Here is an 18,589-nt window from a genome sequence, read left to right on the forward strand (position 1 = left end):
TCACTTCAAATCTCATCAGTGTGTCAAAATTTTGTACTGACAATAATACCATTCTGGAATTTCATCCTTCTTCGTTTTTTGTCAAGGACAAGGACACCAAAGTGACTCTCCTCCAAGGCCAACTTGAACGTGGACTCTACAAGTTTCCTACCTCATCTATCAGTTCACCTACTGCCAGTCCTAAACATCAAGTATTTCTCACAAAAACTCAGCCCACTACTATGTTGTGGCATCAACGATTTGGCCACCCTTCTGTTGTAATACTTCAGAAAATTTTTCATACATGTAATATTTCACATAACTCAAATAAAACAGTTGATGTTTGCAATGCTTGTTGTTGTGCCAAAAGTCACAAAGTTCCTTTTTCTTTGTCCACTTCCCGGGCCTCCTCTCCTCTTGAACTCATCCATGCAGACTTGTGGGGACCAGCACCTGTTCCTTCCTCCACAGGTGCCCGGTATTTTCTGTTGCTCATGGATGATTACTCTAGGTTTGTATGGTTCTATTTGCTCCCCACCAAGGATCAGGTTCACTCCACTTTTGTCCAATTTAAAACTCTTGTTGAAAACCAATTTCAAAAGACCATTAAATGCCTTCAAACAGATCATGGTGGAGAGTTCATTGCCCTTACCAAATTTTTATCTCTTCATGGTATACTCCATAGATTTTCCTGCCCTTATACACCTGAACAAAATGGCCGAGTAGAACGCAAAATGCGCCATGTTGTAGAAACCGGGCTCACTCTTCTTTACACAGCTACCCTTCCATCCAAATTTTGGCCCTATGCTTTCACCACAGTACTCGTCTCTCTGTTGTCCCAAGACCTGTCAGCTTGCGGGGGGATGATAGACAAACACCCATGTCAGTAGCTGATTCTTCTCCTCCATAACAGATGCGGTTATGCTGAGTCTTCTCTAACAGATGCTGTTATGCTGAGTTAGAAAGTGGTTAGATTAGATAGATGGTTAGATTAGTTAGATGCTGTAATATATATATATAGCTATTGATGTACTGTACAATCATGCAGTGAATAGAATAAACTCCTTATTCTTGCTAAATCCGTGCCTGAGCACTTTCACTGGTGCTGGTGGCTGCAGTCTTAGTATGCATTCGGGGGAATAATCACATGGCGAGCGCAGACACGAGTCCCAGCCAGTGCAAAGAGGAGAGGAACCTGCTGGTTAACGCTTGCAGGCCAGTGCTATACGGACAAAACCCATCCGCAGACTGCTGCCAGCGCGTTCGAGTGAGCCATGTTGAGTGTGTGTGCCCCTACGTCAGTACCAAGACCGCCGCCATCATTGAAGTCCTTGGTGTTCCCAAAGCGGTTAAGAAAATTGAAGGGTGTGGAAGGACAGTTCCTCGAAAATTCAAGTGTGGGAGTAAGTTAGCTTTGTTCATATTTTAATTGGAGGCCATTATTGATTAATTGATGATGATGGTTAATTAATGCACTTGCTCTGGTGATGTAATTGACTTGATTATTGGTTTCTGCAGGTATCACCACTCCATGAGGAAGACACCCTGCTCGCTTTAATATGAATATAGTTTGATCAGTTACCATGTTTAAGTACTGAGTGTTAGTGCTACTCTTGCCATGTTTGTGAGTCGAATATCTCCTTGTGCTCCTGTTGCGCTACTATGACTTTACTATGAATAAAACAAGAGTATATTACCAAATAACGACTTTTTAAAATCAAATTTATGGCTTATGATATGGAAATTTTGGCTTTTAATGGCTTATGACATGGAAAGTTTAGTTTTTTTATTAGATAACTTATCTTATAAGTTAAAATAAAGTTTTTATAAAAAATAACATTTTTTTTTTATTTTTCATAGGAATTTTTTTTTTTTTTAACAAAATTAACCCAACATATAAAAAGCTTTTGTGGAGCTTAAAAAAGAATTCTTGACTTAACAAAAGTGAATCTAAATAACACTTTAACATGAAAATGAAGTCATGAAGTATATAAATATGTTTTATAAAATAAATTAATATCATAAGCTAAATTGTTTTTAAAAATAAATTAACATAATGAATAAAAATAATTATTTTTAAAATTTATCTTTCTTCCTTGTTTAGGATAGATATATTAATCTAATGATTAAGAAATTTTTTTAATTCATTTTGGTAAATAACCTCAAATGCTTGGGAAAATGTTTGGTTCTAAAAACAAATGGCAAGTTTCTTAGGGATTTTAAAAACACCAATTATTCTTTAAAAAAAAAAAAAAATCTTTTTTAAATTCGAGACCACCTAAAATATTTTTGAAGATATCGATTGAAAGTTATTTTTTGAAAAAATAATTACAATCGTGTTTAAAAAAGTCAATTTATTATCGAATTCTTCTCTATTTTTTTAAAACTTCATTCTTTTAAAAAATATTTTAAAATTTTATTTTATTTTATTTTTTCAAAATCAACTTAAAAACAACTGGCTTGCTTAGACATGGCTAAGTGATTGACGTGGTGGGACCTACTTGTTCAAGATTTACACGTGGCTAAAGTTTTTGGTAGTTGCCTCGTTGGAAAATTGGAATATGCCTCCACTAGTGTATGGGTGTCAAGTGGGTGGTTTTCGAGTCCTTTTGGTCAATATGGGTGCTTGGAAGTTGTACCCATTAATCATTTTCTCTTGACAATAAAATTTAAATTCTTTTCTAACACTCATACATACATTTATGGTATGAGAGCGATTATAAGAGCAACAATTCAGATCAAGGTAAAAAAAAAATAAGACCACATAAGAAGTGCATGAAATTTTTGAATGAAAGAAATGTAGATGATGAATATAATAAAATTTTCTCAAACTTTCTTTATTTTTCTTCGAAGGAAATTAAAAGAAAAATCTTTTAGTAGAGGTTTTTTTCCTCACATCGTAATATCTAAATATAAATATAAAGAAAAATGTTTTTTTTCCTTAATTAGTACTTTCCATGAGCCATGCATAATCTTAATTCACCATGGATAGTGTTTTTATTTCTAATTTCCTTTTGTTTTCTTTGATAACCAAATAAGGAAAATATTTTATATTTGTTTTCTTTTATGTTCTTTGTCTAACACTTTTTAGGAACTAAATATATATACACTTGAAACAAGAATTTATTAATAAGTTTTAAGTTAATAACTTAAGTCTAATTTGATAGAAAGTCAAATTAGTTCATTTAACTACATATTAAGTGAGTGTTTAGTAAACCAATTTAATAACTTAAAGTGACTTAATAACTTAATTTAAGTCATAACATAAATTAAGTATGTTTGATAAAACAATTTAATGATATGACTAAAAGTAGAAAACAACTTTAATTAATAAATGAAAACAATTAACTTATTCTTAAATCCATAGTTTTATTTTATCTTTTAACCATTATTTGTTATAATTACATACACAATTTCTTTTACTACTCCACGACCTTCATTGTTATTCAACATCTTTTGCTCTACTTATAATTTATGAGGATAAATATGTCAATTTAATAATTTAGAATAAATTTTAAATTAATTTTATTAAATAGTTTTAATACTTAAAGTAAGAATTAAGTAATAAATTTTAAGTCAATAACTCGAATAGAATCTAACTTAAAGTTAACTTAAGTTATTAACTATCAAATATTAAGTTTTACCCAGGCCCTAAGTCTTTAATCTTTTGCAGCAATTGACATTGACAAACACAATTTCTAAATATAAATGTTTATAGCAAGTCAAGAAGAATCCATTTTATTGGATATTCAAACCAGAAAAATGAGTCAATTGCTTTGGTTTTATTTAAGAGCGTGGTTGTGGCATGAAAGGAAAAAGAACTTATTAAAAAGCATAAATATTTAGACATCCATTATATCCTTAATTACGTACATTTTTCTATAAAATACATCAAGATATGATGTTCAAGAACCAAAACTTAAAATCAATTGTAAAATATTTTAGATGCATATGATATTCCATCGCAATGTCTTTGCTTAGAGTACAAAATTTTAGATAAAGATTCAATACTTTGGACGGAATTTTCATGCCTATAAGGGACATTACAAATGGCTAGTATTAGCATTTGGATTTAGAAAAGGCACCAACAATATTGCACCCAAAATGGATAATTTCTTTAAATATTATAATTTTTTTTTGGTGCATGTAGATGATGTACTAGTTTTTAATAACAATTATTCATTATGAACATTTACCGTGAGATTAAAAATATTTTATATGAAGAAGAATTAATTCCAATAAATGAAGTAAATGGTTCAACTTCTCATATTTGTCAATAGAATATGTAGAACTACAAAATTTTCAATTATTATTAAAAAAATGATTTTCTTATTAATATTTATTGAAAATTTCTGCAAATGATGGAGGATAATGGTGATGTGGCTGTAATAGGGGTATTTGGATAACCTTGGTGATTCGTATATTCCTATCAAATCTTCATGATGAATGATAAAATGAAAAAAAATTGATAAAATGAATTGGAAACATAGTTCAAAAGGTTGAAAACGCATATTACACCTTGTTAGATATAAAAAAATTTAGAAAATAGATAAGTGAATTACTTAAGTTAGGAGTGATAAGACAAAACAACATTGGATTTTATGGTTAGAAATAGGAATGAAATCAATAGGGGAAAATCTAGACTTGTAATTGATTATAAGAGACTTAATGATAAGTGACCATAACTATTTCGATGGATATAAGATACCTAACAAAAATCAACTAATAAATTGTATACAAAATGCTAAGATTTGCCATAAATTGTTTCTAGTTGGTTCATTTGTTAACTTACAAACAATTCTCTTATTAGACTTCTAAAGTTGTAAGGGTTGACTTCTAATTCCATTAGTTTCTTAATTTTTTTCTAGAGACTCTTGAGGTCAATCAAAGATTCTTCTCGGTCAATCTTAGTGAAAGCCTTCAACGAAGCTCATACATTTTGCTAGGTTGACAAATTAGGGTATTCTTCTCAACATAGTATTTTGCTAGATAATTAAAATTTGGTTGAAGTTATTTGGTTTCTTTTAACTTGTCTAGAAAATCTAAAATGCTTTTACTGATATGAGGTTGTAATGCAATTTTTCCTTTTCCTACTCTACAAATGGCCCTCTATATTCGTTACCATTATTTGCACACATGTATTTCAACTTCCTTTTAGTTTCCCACTCAACTACAACATCAAGGAGCTTGAAAAAAATTTAGATCCTATTCCTTGTTTTCTTTTTTCCAAAAAAATAATAAGCCCACACTTTTCTAGAATGATCATCAATGAAAGTAAGATAAGAATGAGTACTACAAAGACTCATAACATCCATGGAACAAATATCAATTTGGATTAAATTTAAACCATTTGGTTTCCTAGATGAATAGAAACTTTTAAATACAACCCTATGCTATTTACCTATCATACAATAAGTGCATACCTTCAAATCTATAAATTTCAATCTAGGAAGATTATGCTTCTTAGAAAGAATTGACATACCATTCTAACTCAAGTGACCAAGCATACGTACTAAAGTTGAGTGGAAGAATCTTCAACTGTAATTACCTCTCCCGTAGGAAGTAGCCTCTGTCACATAAAGAGAATTACATTTACTTCCTCTAGCTACTAGTAAATGCCCCTTTATGAGCTTTCATTTTCCTTCTCCAAAGTGGTTGTGATAACCCTTGTCATCAAAGAAACTAATGGAAATTAATTTAAGATGAATTTCATTAACATGCCTCACATTATTCTTCATAAATAATTTATAATTAAGCAATATTTATATTTAGATAGATATCTCTCATGCTAGCAATTATGCACTCAACATCATTCTCCATCTTCATATAACAAAACTAGCCACTAGTATAAGAGGAGAAAACATCACGAAGCAAAGTGACATGACGCAAAGCATTGAAGTCTATGACCTAGCATGAATCCTAACATGTGAGATTAATGCTACCATCATCACAAACAATATAAACATCAATGACAACTACAACTACAAGATTGACTCCTTTGTTTTCCTTACCTTTTTCTATATTTATTCCCTTCAAGTACTTTATATTGAAACTTCTTGTGTGTCCTAGCTTGCCACAATGATAACACTTAATCTCTTTCCTTGAGTTGAATGTTCCTTATGTCTTGTCACTACTACCATGATTCATATATTCTGCTATTGCTTCTACCTCATCTTTAAGTAAGCAACAATTGAGTCTATGCAATTACATCTTAGTCATTTTGATTATTTTTCTCATCATGATTTCTTTTACTATTTTCAAAGTGACTACATTGTTTGGAGTATAATAAATAAAAGAGACAATAAGAGTCTCCCAACCATAAGACAACAAACCAATCAAACATAGAGCATAAATCTCATCATCCAAATTAATTTCCATTGTATCCAATTAGTTCAATATATCTTGAAAAACATTTAAGTGCTCAAAAGTAGAGGTTTCATCATGATATTTCAAAAAAATAAGGTTTTTTTTTTTTTAATTAAGAAAAGGTTTGTCTTGTGCATTATTCTTTTCATACAACTCCTGTAGAGTATTCCACACTTTATAAGCATTAGTTTCATGTGTAACACATTGATATACATTGTAGTCAACTAATTGCCAAATCTTTCCAATTGTCTTTTTGTTTAGTTTTACCCAATCCTTATTAGACGAATTATTTAGTTTGCTACTATCACCTAACAGAGTATCTTCATACTCAAAGCAAATTCTTCATTCATGACTTTCAAATTGAATAATTTGTAGCCGTGAGTTTGATCATAGTATTATTATTATTACATGAATCCTCTATTTAATTAGGGCTAAAAAATTCCCCAAATAACTTGGCTCTAACATTACTTGTTGAAAAAACTAGCAATCTTAGAACAATTCCTCATAGAAACAAATCTAAACAAAACAAATAAATCCTTTTTTCCTTTTATGCAAGGAACCAGGCATATGCATACTTAGCAATATTAAATGAATAATTCAGACAATTTAAATTAACATAATCTACAAACATTAAGATTACAACAATTTTTATGAAGCAAATCCTCTAATGTGAAGAGAAAAAATACATGATATGGTCCACTCAAATCTTCCACTAATAAAAATGGATCGGGTACAATGAGTTCTTTAGTAATAAAACAAGAGGCTATCATTCATATTTCAACAAAAATCACCACACTCAAAAGTTTCGGTCTTACAAAAATATAAAAAATAGAAGAGAGAAAATAGCAATCCAAACTAGTAAATCGTAGCTCAGACCACGGCAAAACAAATAATATATTTGGGGCATTTTTTTTTCATTTTGAAAAGAATATTTCAACTAATATTAATGATTAAAATTTCTTTGACAATGCATCATAAGTAAATAGTGTATTTAGAAATCAAATTAATTGTTTAAATGCATTTTTTCCATTAATATAAGAGACAAAAATTGACAGAATTTTATGTTTAAATAGTTGAATTTCCCTTAAAAATGGTTTTTTTTTTCTATCACTTTTTTGTTTTTAAAAAATAAAAATACAAAATGTGTTTAAATACAAGTTCTTTTTTTATTTATTTTTTAAAAATATGTTACATGTAAATAGAAAAATAAAATAAAATAAAAAACCCTCTTGCATTTTAAGATTATTTGTTATATAATTATATCAGAATTTTTTAATCAGAATAATAAGATATACATAACTTTGTATTCTTCTAATATATATGCCAACTAATTGTTGAATTTGGCATGTACAATTCATTAGTTCAAGTATTAATTTAATATATTGATTTAATTTATTTAAAATTTATATAATTTACAATTGAAGTTATTTTTAAATAATTTATTAAAAATATTATTAACAAAAACATAATTTGTTAATCAAAGCTTTTTTTTTTTTAAAAAAAAAAAAGCATATAAAAAGCACAACTATTATTTATGATTCATGTTGTAATTGCATCAATGCTATATAAGAAATCAAATCATTACACCCTATGCAGAAGTTCAAATATGCAAAAAGATCTTTCTCGTTATTGAAGAGTTTTATAATGCCTTATATATATTAAATGACTTGAAAGTACAATGAAATATTTAAAATTTAAAAACTCCCTTCAATAAATTATGTTCTTGAAGACAAGCTAATATGAAGAGGTTTCGAAATCTTATATTTTCATACAAATCCCTTGTATGAAAACCTTGTAAAAAAAATATTCTAACAAATCCCCAATGACATCCACTCAACTTTTCTCAGGGTACGAATTAGATCAAATTGCTAAAAAAAAAAAAAAAAAAATCAAACCTTAAAAATATTTGGTCCAAGTCCAATAAAATATGATGTCTAATTTGAATTATTCAACCTAATCAACCTCATTCTTATAAAAGGAAAATTGTGTTTTTTGTACTCATTGAAATGTATAGAAAATGATAATTGGCATTTTCATATTTTAAATGATATTATGTAATCCCAAAATGTTTGTTGTCTTATGCACATCTAAGTTGAACTAAGATAATATGAGGTACCATTTTCTAATGATATATGTATTGCATTTCATTTGAATGAGTAATACCTTCAACTTTAGAGTACATACAAGTCTAATTATCTTTCGAGAGTCTATAACATGAATTATTTTGGAACTTGTGAATAACTTCGAAATCTTACCTCCCTTCTCACTACCCTTTGTTTCATTGTTTTGTTGGCATTTAACTAGAGATAAATACTCTATATGTAATAACAAATGCTTTATAAAATTTAAAAAGTAAATTTTTTTTATTTTCTCATATATATTTAAAAATTTTGAAAAGCATTTTAAGAAGAGAATGTAAATTTCTTATTTTTATATAAGAGTTCTTATATAATTTGTATATAAATTTTTATTTTTAAAAATTAAAAAATAAGAGTTGCATTCAAACACCAAACCCTCTATATAAAATATAAGACTCTTACCGGACTTAAAATGATATTAAGTAAAAAATCAGGTATTAAATAACTTTTACTGTCTTGACTTTTAAAATTTTTGAAAGTAATTTTTAGATACATAAACTAATACTTTTTATTTATTTATTTATTTATTATTTTATAGAAGTTTCTTCTTTTTATCCAGAAGTTATTATTATTTACTAGAGAGCAACCTTTTAACCTTTTGAATTAATTCAATGATAATTAGTTATCATGGTACAAGAGCTTTGCCTTTACGAGGAAAAAAAATGAAATTTATTACATAGCTGAATGATGAAAAATTAATATAATAATAATAATAATAATAATTTATTTTTATTTTTTTGGAAAAGGGTGTATTTTTTTCCAAATCACTAAATTAAATTAAATTTTATTGAGGTTTACAAAATGAACAAAATTTAAATTAATGTTTTTTAACTCTTTTTTTAATAGTCAATAAATATCATTTTTGGAAAGATAAAAAATTTATATCATTCTTTTCAATTTTCACAATTCTTCTAGGTTTTGGGCTTAAATAGTGAGCTTATATGGACCAAAGCTTAATTTTTGGGTCTAACTAGGTCCAAAACACAATTTTCCCTAAATAAAAACACAAATATATAAAAGTAATATATAAATAAATAGAACCAAGTAACTTAAAACAATAAGACCACATAAGAAGTGTATGAAATTTTTGAATGAAAGAAAATGTAGATGATGAATATAATAAAATTTTCTCAAACCTTCTTTATTTTTATTCAAAGGAAATTCTTTTAGTAAAGGTTTTTTTTTTTAAATATTTTTTTTCCTCGCATCTTGTTGTAATATCTAAATATAAATATAAAGAAAAATATTTTTTTTCCCTCAATTAGTACTTTCCCTGAGCCATGCATAATCTTAATTCACCATGGCTAGTGTTTTTATTTCTAATTTCCTTTTGTTTTCCTTGATAACCAAATAAGGAAAATATTTTATATTTGTTTTCTTTTATTTTCTTTTTCTAACACTTTTTAGGAACTAAATATATATATATATATACACTTGAAACAAGAATTTATTAATAAGTTTGAAGTTAATAACTTAAGTCTAATTTAATAGAAAGTCAAATTAGTTCATTTAACTACATATTAAGTGAGTGTTTAGTAAACCAACTTAATAACTTAAAGTGACTTAATAACTTAATTTAAGTCAGTAAATAAATTAAGTATGTTTGACAAAACAACTTATTGATATGATTAAAAGTAAAAAACAACTTCAATTAATAAATAAAAACAATTAACTTATTCTTAAGTTCATATCTTTATTTTAATTTATTACCATTATTTGTTATAATTACCTACACAATTTATTTTCCTACTCCACAACCTTCATTATCATTCAACATCCTTTGCTCTACTTATAATTTATGAGGATAAATATATCAATTTAATGATTTAAAAAAAATTAAATTAATTTTATTAAATAACCTTAATATTTAAAGTAAGAAATAAGTAATAAGTTTTAAGTCAATAACTTGAGTATAATTTAACTTAAAATCAACTTAAGTTATTAACTATTAAATATTAAGTTTTACCCAATGCCTTAAGTCTTTAATCTTTTATAGCAATTGACATTGACAAACACAATTTCTAAATATAAATGTTTATAGCAAGTAAAGAAGAATATCCCATAGTAAACAAACCCACAATCCATTTTATTAAAGTAGAGAAATGAGTCAATTGCTTTGGTTTTATTTAAAGGCGTGGTTGTGGCATGAAAAGAAAAAGAACTTATTAAAATGCATAAATATTTAGACATCCATTATATCCTTAATTAGGTCATTTTTCCATAAAATACATCAAGATACGATGTTCAAGAACAAAAACTTAAAATCAATTGTTAAATGTATTACATGCATATGATATTCCATCTCAATGTCTTCGCTTAGAGCATAAAACTTTAGATAAAGATTCAATTCTTTGGACGGAATTTTCATGCCCATAAGGGACATTATAAATGGCTAGTGTTAGCATTTGGATTAAAAAAGGCACTAACAATATTGCAGCCAAAGATGGATAATTTCTTTAAATATTGTAATTTTTTTGGGTGCAAGTAGATGATATACTAGTTTTTAATAACAATTATTCATTATGAACATTTACCATGATATTAAAAAAATTTATATGGAGAAGAATTAATTCCAATAAATGAAGTAAATGGTAAAACTTCTCATATTTGTCAATAGCATATGCAGAACTACAAAATTTTCAATTATTATTAAAAAAATGATTTTCTTATTAATATTTATTGAAAATTTCTGCAAATGACGGAGGATAATGGTGATGTGGTTGTAATAGGGGTTTGATTTGGATAACCTTGGTGATTCGTGTATTCCTATCAAATCTTCATGATGAATGATAAAAATAAAAAAAAATGAGAAAATGAGTTGGAAACATAGTTCAAAAGGTCGAAAATGCATATAACACCTTGTTAGATATAAAAAAAATTTAGAGAATAGATAAGTGAATTAATTAAGTTAGGAGTGACAAGACAAAACAACAAACATTAGCTTTTATGGTTAGAAATAGGAATGAAATCAATAAGGGAAAATTTAGACTTGTAATTGATTATAAGAGACTTAATGATAAGTGACAGTAACTATTTCGATGGATATAAGATACCTAACAAAAATCAACTAATAAATTGTATACAAAATACTAAGATTTGCCATAAATTGTTTCTAGTTGGTTCATTTGCTAACTTACAACCAATTCTCTTATTGGACTTCTAAAATGGTAAGGGTTGACTTCTAATTCCATTAGTTTCTTAATTTTTTTCTAGAAAGACTCTCTTAAGGTCAATCAAAGATTCTTCTCAATCATTCTTAATGAAAGCCTTCACTGAAGCTCATGCATTTTTGCTAGGTTGACAAATTAGGGTATTCCTCATCATGATGTTGTGAGCTGAGTATTTTTATAGTATTTTGCTAGATAATTAAAATTTGGTTGAAGTTGCTTGGTTTCTTTTAATTGTCTAGAAAATCTAAAATGCTTTTACTGATATGAGGTTGTAATGCAATTTTTCCTTTTCCTACTCTACAAATGACCCTCTATATTCATTACCATTATTTGCACACATGTCCTTCAACTTCCTTTTAGTTTCCCACTCAACTACAACATCAAAGAGCTTGAAAAAATCTAGATCCTAGTCCTTGTTTTCTTTTTTCCAAAAAAATAATAAGCCCACACTTTTCTAGAATGATCATCAATGAAAGTAAGATAAGAATGAGTATTATGAAGACTCATAGCATCCATGGAACAAATATCAATATGGACCAAATTTAAACCATTTGGTTTCCTAGATGAATAGAAACTTTTAAATACAACCCTATGTTGTTTACCTATCATACAATAAGTGCATACCTTCAAATCTATAAATTTCAATCTAGGAAGATTATGCTTCTTAGAAAGAATGGACATACCATTCTGACTCAAGTGACCAAGCGCACGTACTAAAGTTGAATGGAAGAATCTTCAACTGTAATTACATCTTCCATAGGATGTAGCCTCTGTCACATAAAGAGAATTACATTTACTTCCTCTAGCTACTACTAAATACCCCTTTATGAGCATTCAGTTTCCTTCACCAAAGTGGTCGTGATAACCCTCGTCATCAAATAAACTAGTGGAAATTAAATTAAGATGAATTTCATTAACATGCCTCACATTATTCTTCATAAACAATTTAGAATTAAGCAATGTTTATATTTAGATAGATATCTCTCATGCTATCAATTTTGCACTCAACCTCATTCCCCATCGTCATATAACAAAACTAGCCACTAGTATAAGAGGAGAAAACATCATGAAGCAAAGTGACATGACGCAAAGCATTGAAGTCTACGACCCAACGTGAATCCTAACATGTGAGAGTAATGCTACCATCATCACAAACAATATAAACATCAATGACAACTACAATTGCAAGATTGACTCCTTTATTTTCCTCACCTTTTTCTATATTTATTCCCTTCAAGTACTTTATATTGAAACTTCTTGTGTGTCCTAACTTGCCACAATGATAACACTTAATCTCTTTCCTTGAGTTGGATGTTCCTTATGTCTTGTCACTACTACCATGATTCATATTTCTACTATTGCTTCTACCTCATCTTTTAGTAAGCAACACTGGACTCTATGCAATATATCTCAGTCATTTTTGTTGTTTTTCTCATCAACATGCTTTCTTTTACTATTTTCAAAGTGACTGCATTGTTTGGAGTATAATAAAAAAATAAACAATAAGAGTCTCCCAACCATCAGACAACAAACCAATCAAACACATAACATAAATCTCATCATCCAAATTAATTTCCGTTGCATCCAATTGGTTTGATATACCTTGAAAAACATTTAAGTGCTCAAAAGTAGAGGTTTCATCATGATATTTCAAAAAAATAGGGTTTTTTTTTTTAATTAAGAAAAGCTTTGTCTTGTGCATTATTCTTTTCATACAACTCCTGTAGAGTATTCCACACTTTATAAGCATTAGTTTCATATGTAACACATTGATATACATTGTAGTCAACCAATTGCCTAATCTTTCCAATTGTGTTTTTGTTTAGTTTTACCCAATCCTTATTAGACGAATTATATGGTCTGCTACTATATATCACCTAACAAACTATCTTCATACTCAAAGCAAATTCTTCATTCATGACTTTCAAATTGAATAATTTGTAGTCGTGAGTTTGATAATAATATTACTATTATTACCCGAATCCTCCATTTAATTAGGGCTAAAAAATTTCCCAAATAAGGTTGCTGTATCATCACTTGTTGAAAAAACTAGCAATCTTCCTCAAAGAAACAAATCTAAACAAAACAAATAAATCCTTTTTTCCTTTTATACAAGGAACTAGGCATATGCCTACTTAGCAATATTAAATGAATAATTCAAACAAGATAAATTAACAGAATCTACAAACATTAAGAGTACAACAATTTTTACGAAGCAAATCCTCTAATGTGAAGAGAAAAAATACAAGATACGGTCCACTAAAATCTTCCACTAATAAAAATTGATCGGTACAACGAGTTCTTTAGTAATAAAACTAGAGGGTATCATTCATCAATAACTTAGGATTTCAACAAAAATCACCACACTCAAAAGTTTCGGTGTTACCAAAATATAAACAACAGAAGAGAGGAAATAACAATCCAAACTAGTAAATGGTAGCTTAGACCACCGCAAAACAATATATTTGTGGCCTTTTTTTTTTTCATTTTTAAAAGAATATTTCAACTAATATTAATGATTACAATTTCTTTGATAATGAATCATAAGTAAATAGAGTATTTAGAAATCAAATTAATTGTTTAAATGCATTTTTCCATTAATATAAGAGACAAAAACTGAGAGAAGTTTATGTTTAAATAGTTGAATTTCCCTTAAAAATGGTTTGTTTTTATTTTTTTTCTATCACTTCTTTGTTTTTAAAAAATAAAAATACAAAATGTGTTTAAATACAAGTTCTTTATTTATTTATTTTTTAAAATATGTTACATGTAAATAGAAAAATAAAATAAAATAAAAAACCCTCTTGCATTTTAAGATTATTTGTTATATAATTATATCAAAATTTTTTAATCAGAATAATAAGATATACATAACTTTGTATTCTTCTAATATATATGCCAACTAATTGTTGAATTTGGCATGTACAATTCATTAGTTCAAGTATTAATTTAATATATTGATTTAATTTATTTAAAATTTATATAATTTACAATCTAAGTCATTTTTAAATAATTTATTAAAAATATTATTAACAAAATAAATCAACATAATTTGTTAACCAAAACTTTTAATTTTTTTTAAAGCATATAAAAAAAGCACAACTATTATTTATGATTCATGTTGTAATTGCATCAATGTATATAAGAAATCAAATCATTACACCCTATGCAGAAGTTCAAATATGCAAAAGATCTTTCTCATTATTGAAGAGTTTTATAATGCCTTATACATATGAAATGACTTCATAGTATGAAATATTTAAAATTTAAAACCTCTCTTCAATAAATTATGCTCTTCAAGACAATCCAATATGATGATGAGGTTTCAAAATCTTATATTTTCATACATATCCCTTGTATGAAAACCTTGTCAAAAAATATACTAACAAATCCCAATGGCATCCACTCAACTTTTCTCAGGGTACAAATTAGATCAAGTTGCTAAAAAGATCCAAACTTAAAAATATTTGGTCCAATTCCAATAAAATATGATGTCTAATTTGAATTATTCAACCTAATCAACCTCATTCTTATAAAAGGAAAATTGTGTTTTTTGTACTCATTGAAATGTATAGAAAATGATAATTGGTATTTTCATATTTTAAATGATATTATGTAATCCCGAAATGTTTGTTGTCTTATGCACATCTAAGTTGAACTAAGATAATACGAGGTACCATTTTCTAATGATATATGTATTGCATTTCATTTGAATGAGTAATACCTTCAACTTTAGAGTACATACAAGTCTAATTATCTTTCGAGAGTATATAACATGAATTATTTTGGAACTTGTGCATAACTTCGAAATCTTACCTCCCTTCTCACTACCCTTTGTTTCATTGTTTTGTTGGCATTTAACTAGAGATAAATACTTTATATGCAATTACAAATGCTTTATAAAATTTAAAATTTAAAATTTTTGAAAGTAATTTTTAGATGCATAAAATAATACTTTTTATTTTTTTTATTTTATAAAAGTTTCTTCTTTTTATCCAGAAATTATTACTATTGCTTTTTAACCTTTTGAATTAATTCAGTTGATAACTAGTTATCATGGTACAGGAGCTTTGCCTTTAGGAGAAAAAAAAGAAGGAAATTCATTGGATAGCTGAATGATGAAAATTAAATATAATTATTTTCATAGGGATATGCAAAGCTTGATGGTTGCATATTGAAACAATCTATTTATGGTATTATAATGATTAGCTGGATCTGCATGGTGAGTTTCCTCCTAGTAGGTGTGGTTGTCAGTCCAGAACTGAGATTGAAGATAGTTAACCACATTCTTATCCACTTGGAAGGCCTTCGTGAGAACATCAGCTGATATTGCTGGCTTTGATCCAAACACTGCATTTGCAATGGTGATCACGCCTGGGTTCTGGCTACTCAATGAAGCAATGGCCACTGCGTTTGTTTTTCCCACATTGAGCTGGAAGTGAATGAGACCTTGTGGGAAGACGAAAACGTCTCCTTTGTGAAGGACCTTGGAGATGAGACGGTTGTCAGGGTTAGAGGTGACAAAGCCCACATAAAGTGTGCCCTCCAAGACAGTGAGGATCTCTGTGGCACGCGGGTGGGAGTGGGGAGGGTTGAGACCGTATGGCGCATAGTCAACCCGAGCGAGGGAAACGCCAAGGGTGTTGAGTCCAGGTATCTGTGCCACGTTTGCTGGTGTGACCATCGACCCAAGTTTGTTTGATGTATTCCCTGGAACACGAAGCCCCGAAAAGAAGAAATCATTTGGCGTTGCAAGCTTTGGATCCTTGCAGAATTTCCCATTCACAAACACTGCAAAGCACCAATTATATTAGGACTGATGTAGCCTTGGAAAGATCAGTATACATAGATGAGAATATATCATGTCTGGACAAGAATAATAGAGAGAGCATGAGTATTTTACCAGAGTCGTTAGTATCATTAACAGCTACACAGAAGTCCTGAAGAGGACTGGGGTCAGAGGCAGAGGCAACAGAAAATGCCATAGCCAAGAGTACAATGTATGCAAGGGTGCTAGCTCCCATCTTCTTCATGTTATACGATGAATTCTCTCCGAGTAATCTCTGATGGAAGAGAAAGGAATTTTACTTATACAATGGAGTGCTATGGTAGCTAGAGTTTCTACCCGATTGTCTATTTATAGATGAAGAGCCTCTGACATGTTCCAACTTTGAAGTAGTCTCATAATATTAATTAAGCAAAAGTCAAAATTTGACAAAGAAGCTACTTAATTGATGGGGTACTTTGTGTATTAATTAATATTTTGGATAACCTTCGAGTTATCTCTAGCCGGCTAACAGGTCTGTGATATATAAGATGTGTGTTTTTGGTTCTTTTATTCTGCTATAATATAATAGTTTTGACCACGTCCCATGCAATCTACCAGGCTGCTTCAGGTGAAGAATATGTTAATATTTTGCCAGAACTTAGATATACAATTAGAAGAGATCTAAGGAAGGATATAAGTCTCGTTCTACTTATTTAAGAAACTTTGCAACTCATTTAACACATTCCCACTGCGGCGGCTATGACACTACAAATTAAGCTAATTTATATCGATGATGGGATGCCAGACATAGACCGAGCACCAAGGACCCACGATGTTTACGCCCAGACTTAAATAGTCCCAAGAGGAGCTAAAGAAATACTTCAGCGAAAAATATGAAAACCATTATTGTAATTTTCTAATGAGTCTTTGTTAATATTTTTATAATAATTAAATATATAGAATTATTAATTTAAAAATAAAATTATAAACATTTTAAAAATCATATCTATAAAATCATTTCTTTTGTATCATTAAATACATCTAAATTATTTATTTATTTGTATAAAATGTATTTTCAAGTACTATATATATTATATTATATATATATATATATATATATATATATATATATAATTTAATTAAGAGTAACAATTTATTTTGTATTATTTTTTATTTTTTCCTCAAAATTTTGTATATTTTGTATCAAAATATTCACTGATATTTCTCAATATATCCCAATATATTCATAAATCGAGTTACCTATGTATATATGTTGAAATTGGTATTTTTGTCATTGATTGGTTGTTTGATAAGTTGATTTAGATAAAAAAAAAAAAAAAATACAACATTTTAAAAAAGTATATTTTTTAAAAGGGTGATTAAAAATTAGAAAAACTAGATAACAATTGTTTTTTTAAAAAGATAATTTTGGTTGAATTTTGAAATTATCTTTTGAAAAAATAACTTTAATATTTAAATTAAAAATGTTTATTTATTTATTTATTTTGGAATGTTCCATTTAAAAAAAATATTTTTAAAAAAGAACGATTTCTTTTTTCAAAATCCTAATTATAGTGCAACAAACTCAAACATATTTATATATTTCATGGCCTAATTTTCATATTAAAGCATTATACAAATTAACTTTTGATAAGTCAGGAATTCTTTTCTAAGCTTTACAAGAGCTTTTATGTCTATTTAATTAATTTTATTTATTAAAAACTTAGAAAAAAACCTTAGTATCGAAGCCAGTTTTAGTTCCATATGTTTAATAGAAGTTTAGCATGAATTTGACATATACTCTTTGGAGGTAAAGTGTGTTAATTGATCACATAATAAGTGAGATCTATAACTCAGGGATTGTAAAGGTAATCTTGATAGGTGATAGTACTATCTTGTTATATTATAGATACTAGTTCATGAGGAGTTTGCATACGGTGGATAGTAGGCCATGGACCCAAGTTTCGTCTCGTTATTATTTATCTAGTTTATTTGAGTGCAGTTGATTCTTTATAATAGAATGTTGAATAAACTTTAGAATTGGATTCTAGTTCCTAGTGGTTCCTACTCTGAGCTCATATACTAGGATGACACAATTTATAACGGTTGGATTGGCTCTAGGTTTACTCTTATGTATAAGGGAGTTTTGGTAATTGTGCAAGGTTACA

The 18,589-nt window shown here is 28.2% G+C and overlaps 1 protein-coding gene across 1 annotated transcript; it reads right to left on the reverse strand.

Moving 5' to 3' along the window:
• Nucleotides 1–15,887: 15,887 nt before the first annotated feature.
• Nucleotides 15,888–16,686, reverse strand: LOC100264862 (putative germin-like protein 2-1). Its single transcript, XM_002276720.4, has 2 exons — nt 16,557–16,686; nt 15,888–16,444 (listed from the first exon to the last, which is right to left on the reverse strand). Exons 1-2 carry the CDS (start codon nt 16,684–16,686, stop codon nt 15,888–15,890), a joined length of 687 nt encoding a protein of 228 aa, XP_002276756.2.
• Nucleotides 16,687–18,589: the final 1,903 nt, after the last annotated feature.

This window comes from Vitis vinifera, chromosome 16 (genome assembly GCF_030704535.1).
Source record: "Vitis vinifera cultivar Pinot Noir 40024 chromosome 16, ASM3070453v1".
In the NCBI taxonomy this organism is placed as follows: Eukaryota; Viridiplantae; Streptophyta; class Magnoliopsida; order Vitales; family Vitaceae; genus Vitis; species Vitis vinifera.

Excerpts from the sequence above, each read along its gene's own strand:
- LOC100264862 (XM_002276720.4), bottom strand. The coding sequence starts at position 16,686 with ATGAAGAAGATGGGAGCTAGCACCCTTGCATACATTGTACTCTTGGCT. Across the intron at positions 16,445-16,556 it reads TAATGATACTAACGACTCTG|TGTTTGTGAATGGGAAATTC; the intron begins GTAAAATACTCA and ends GGTGCTTTGCAG.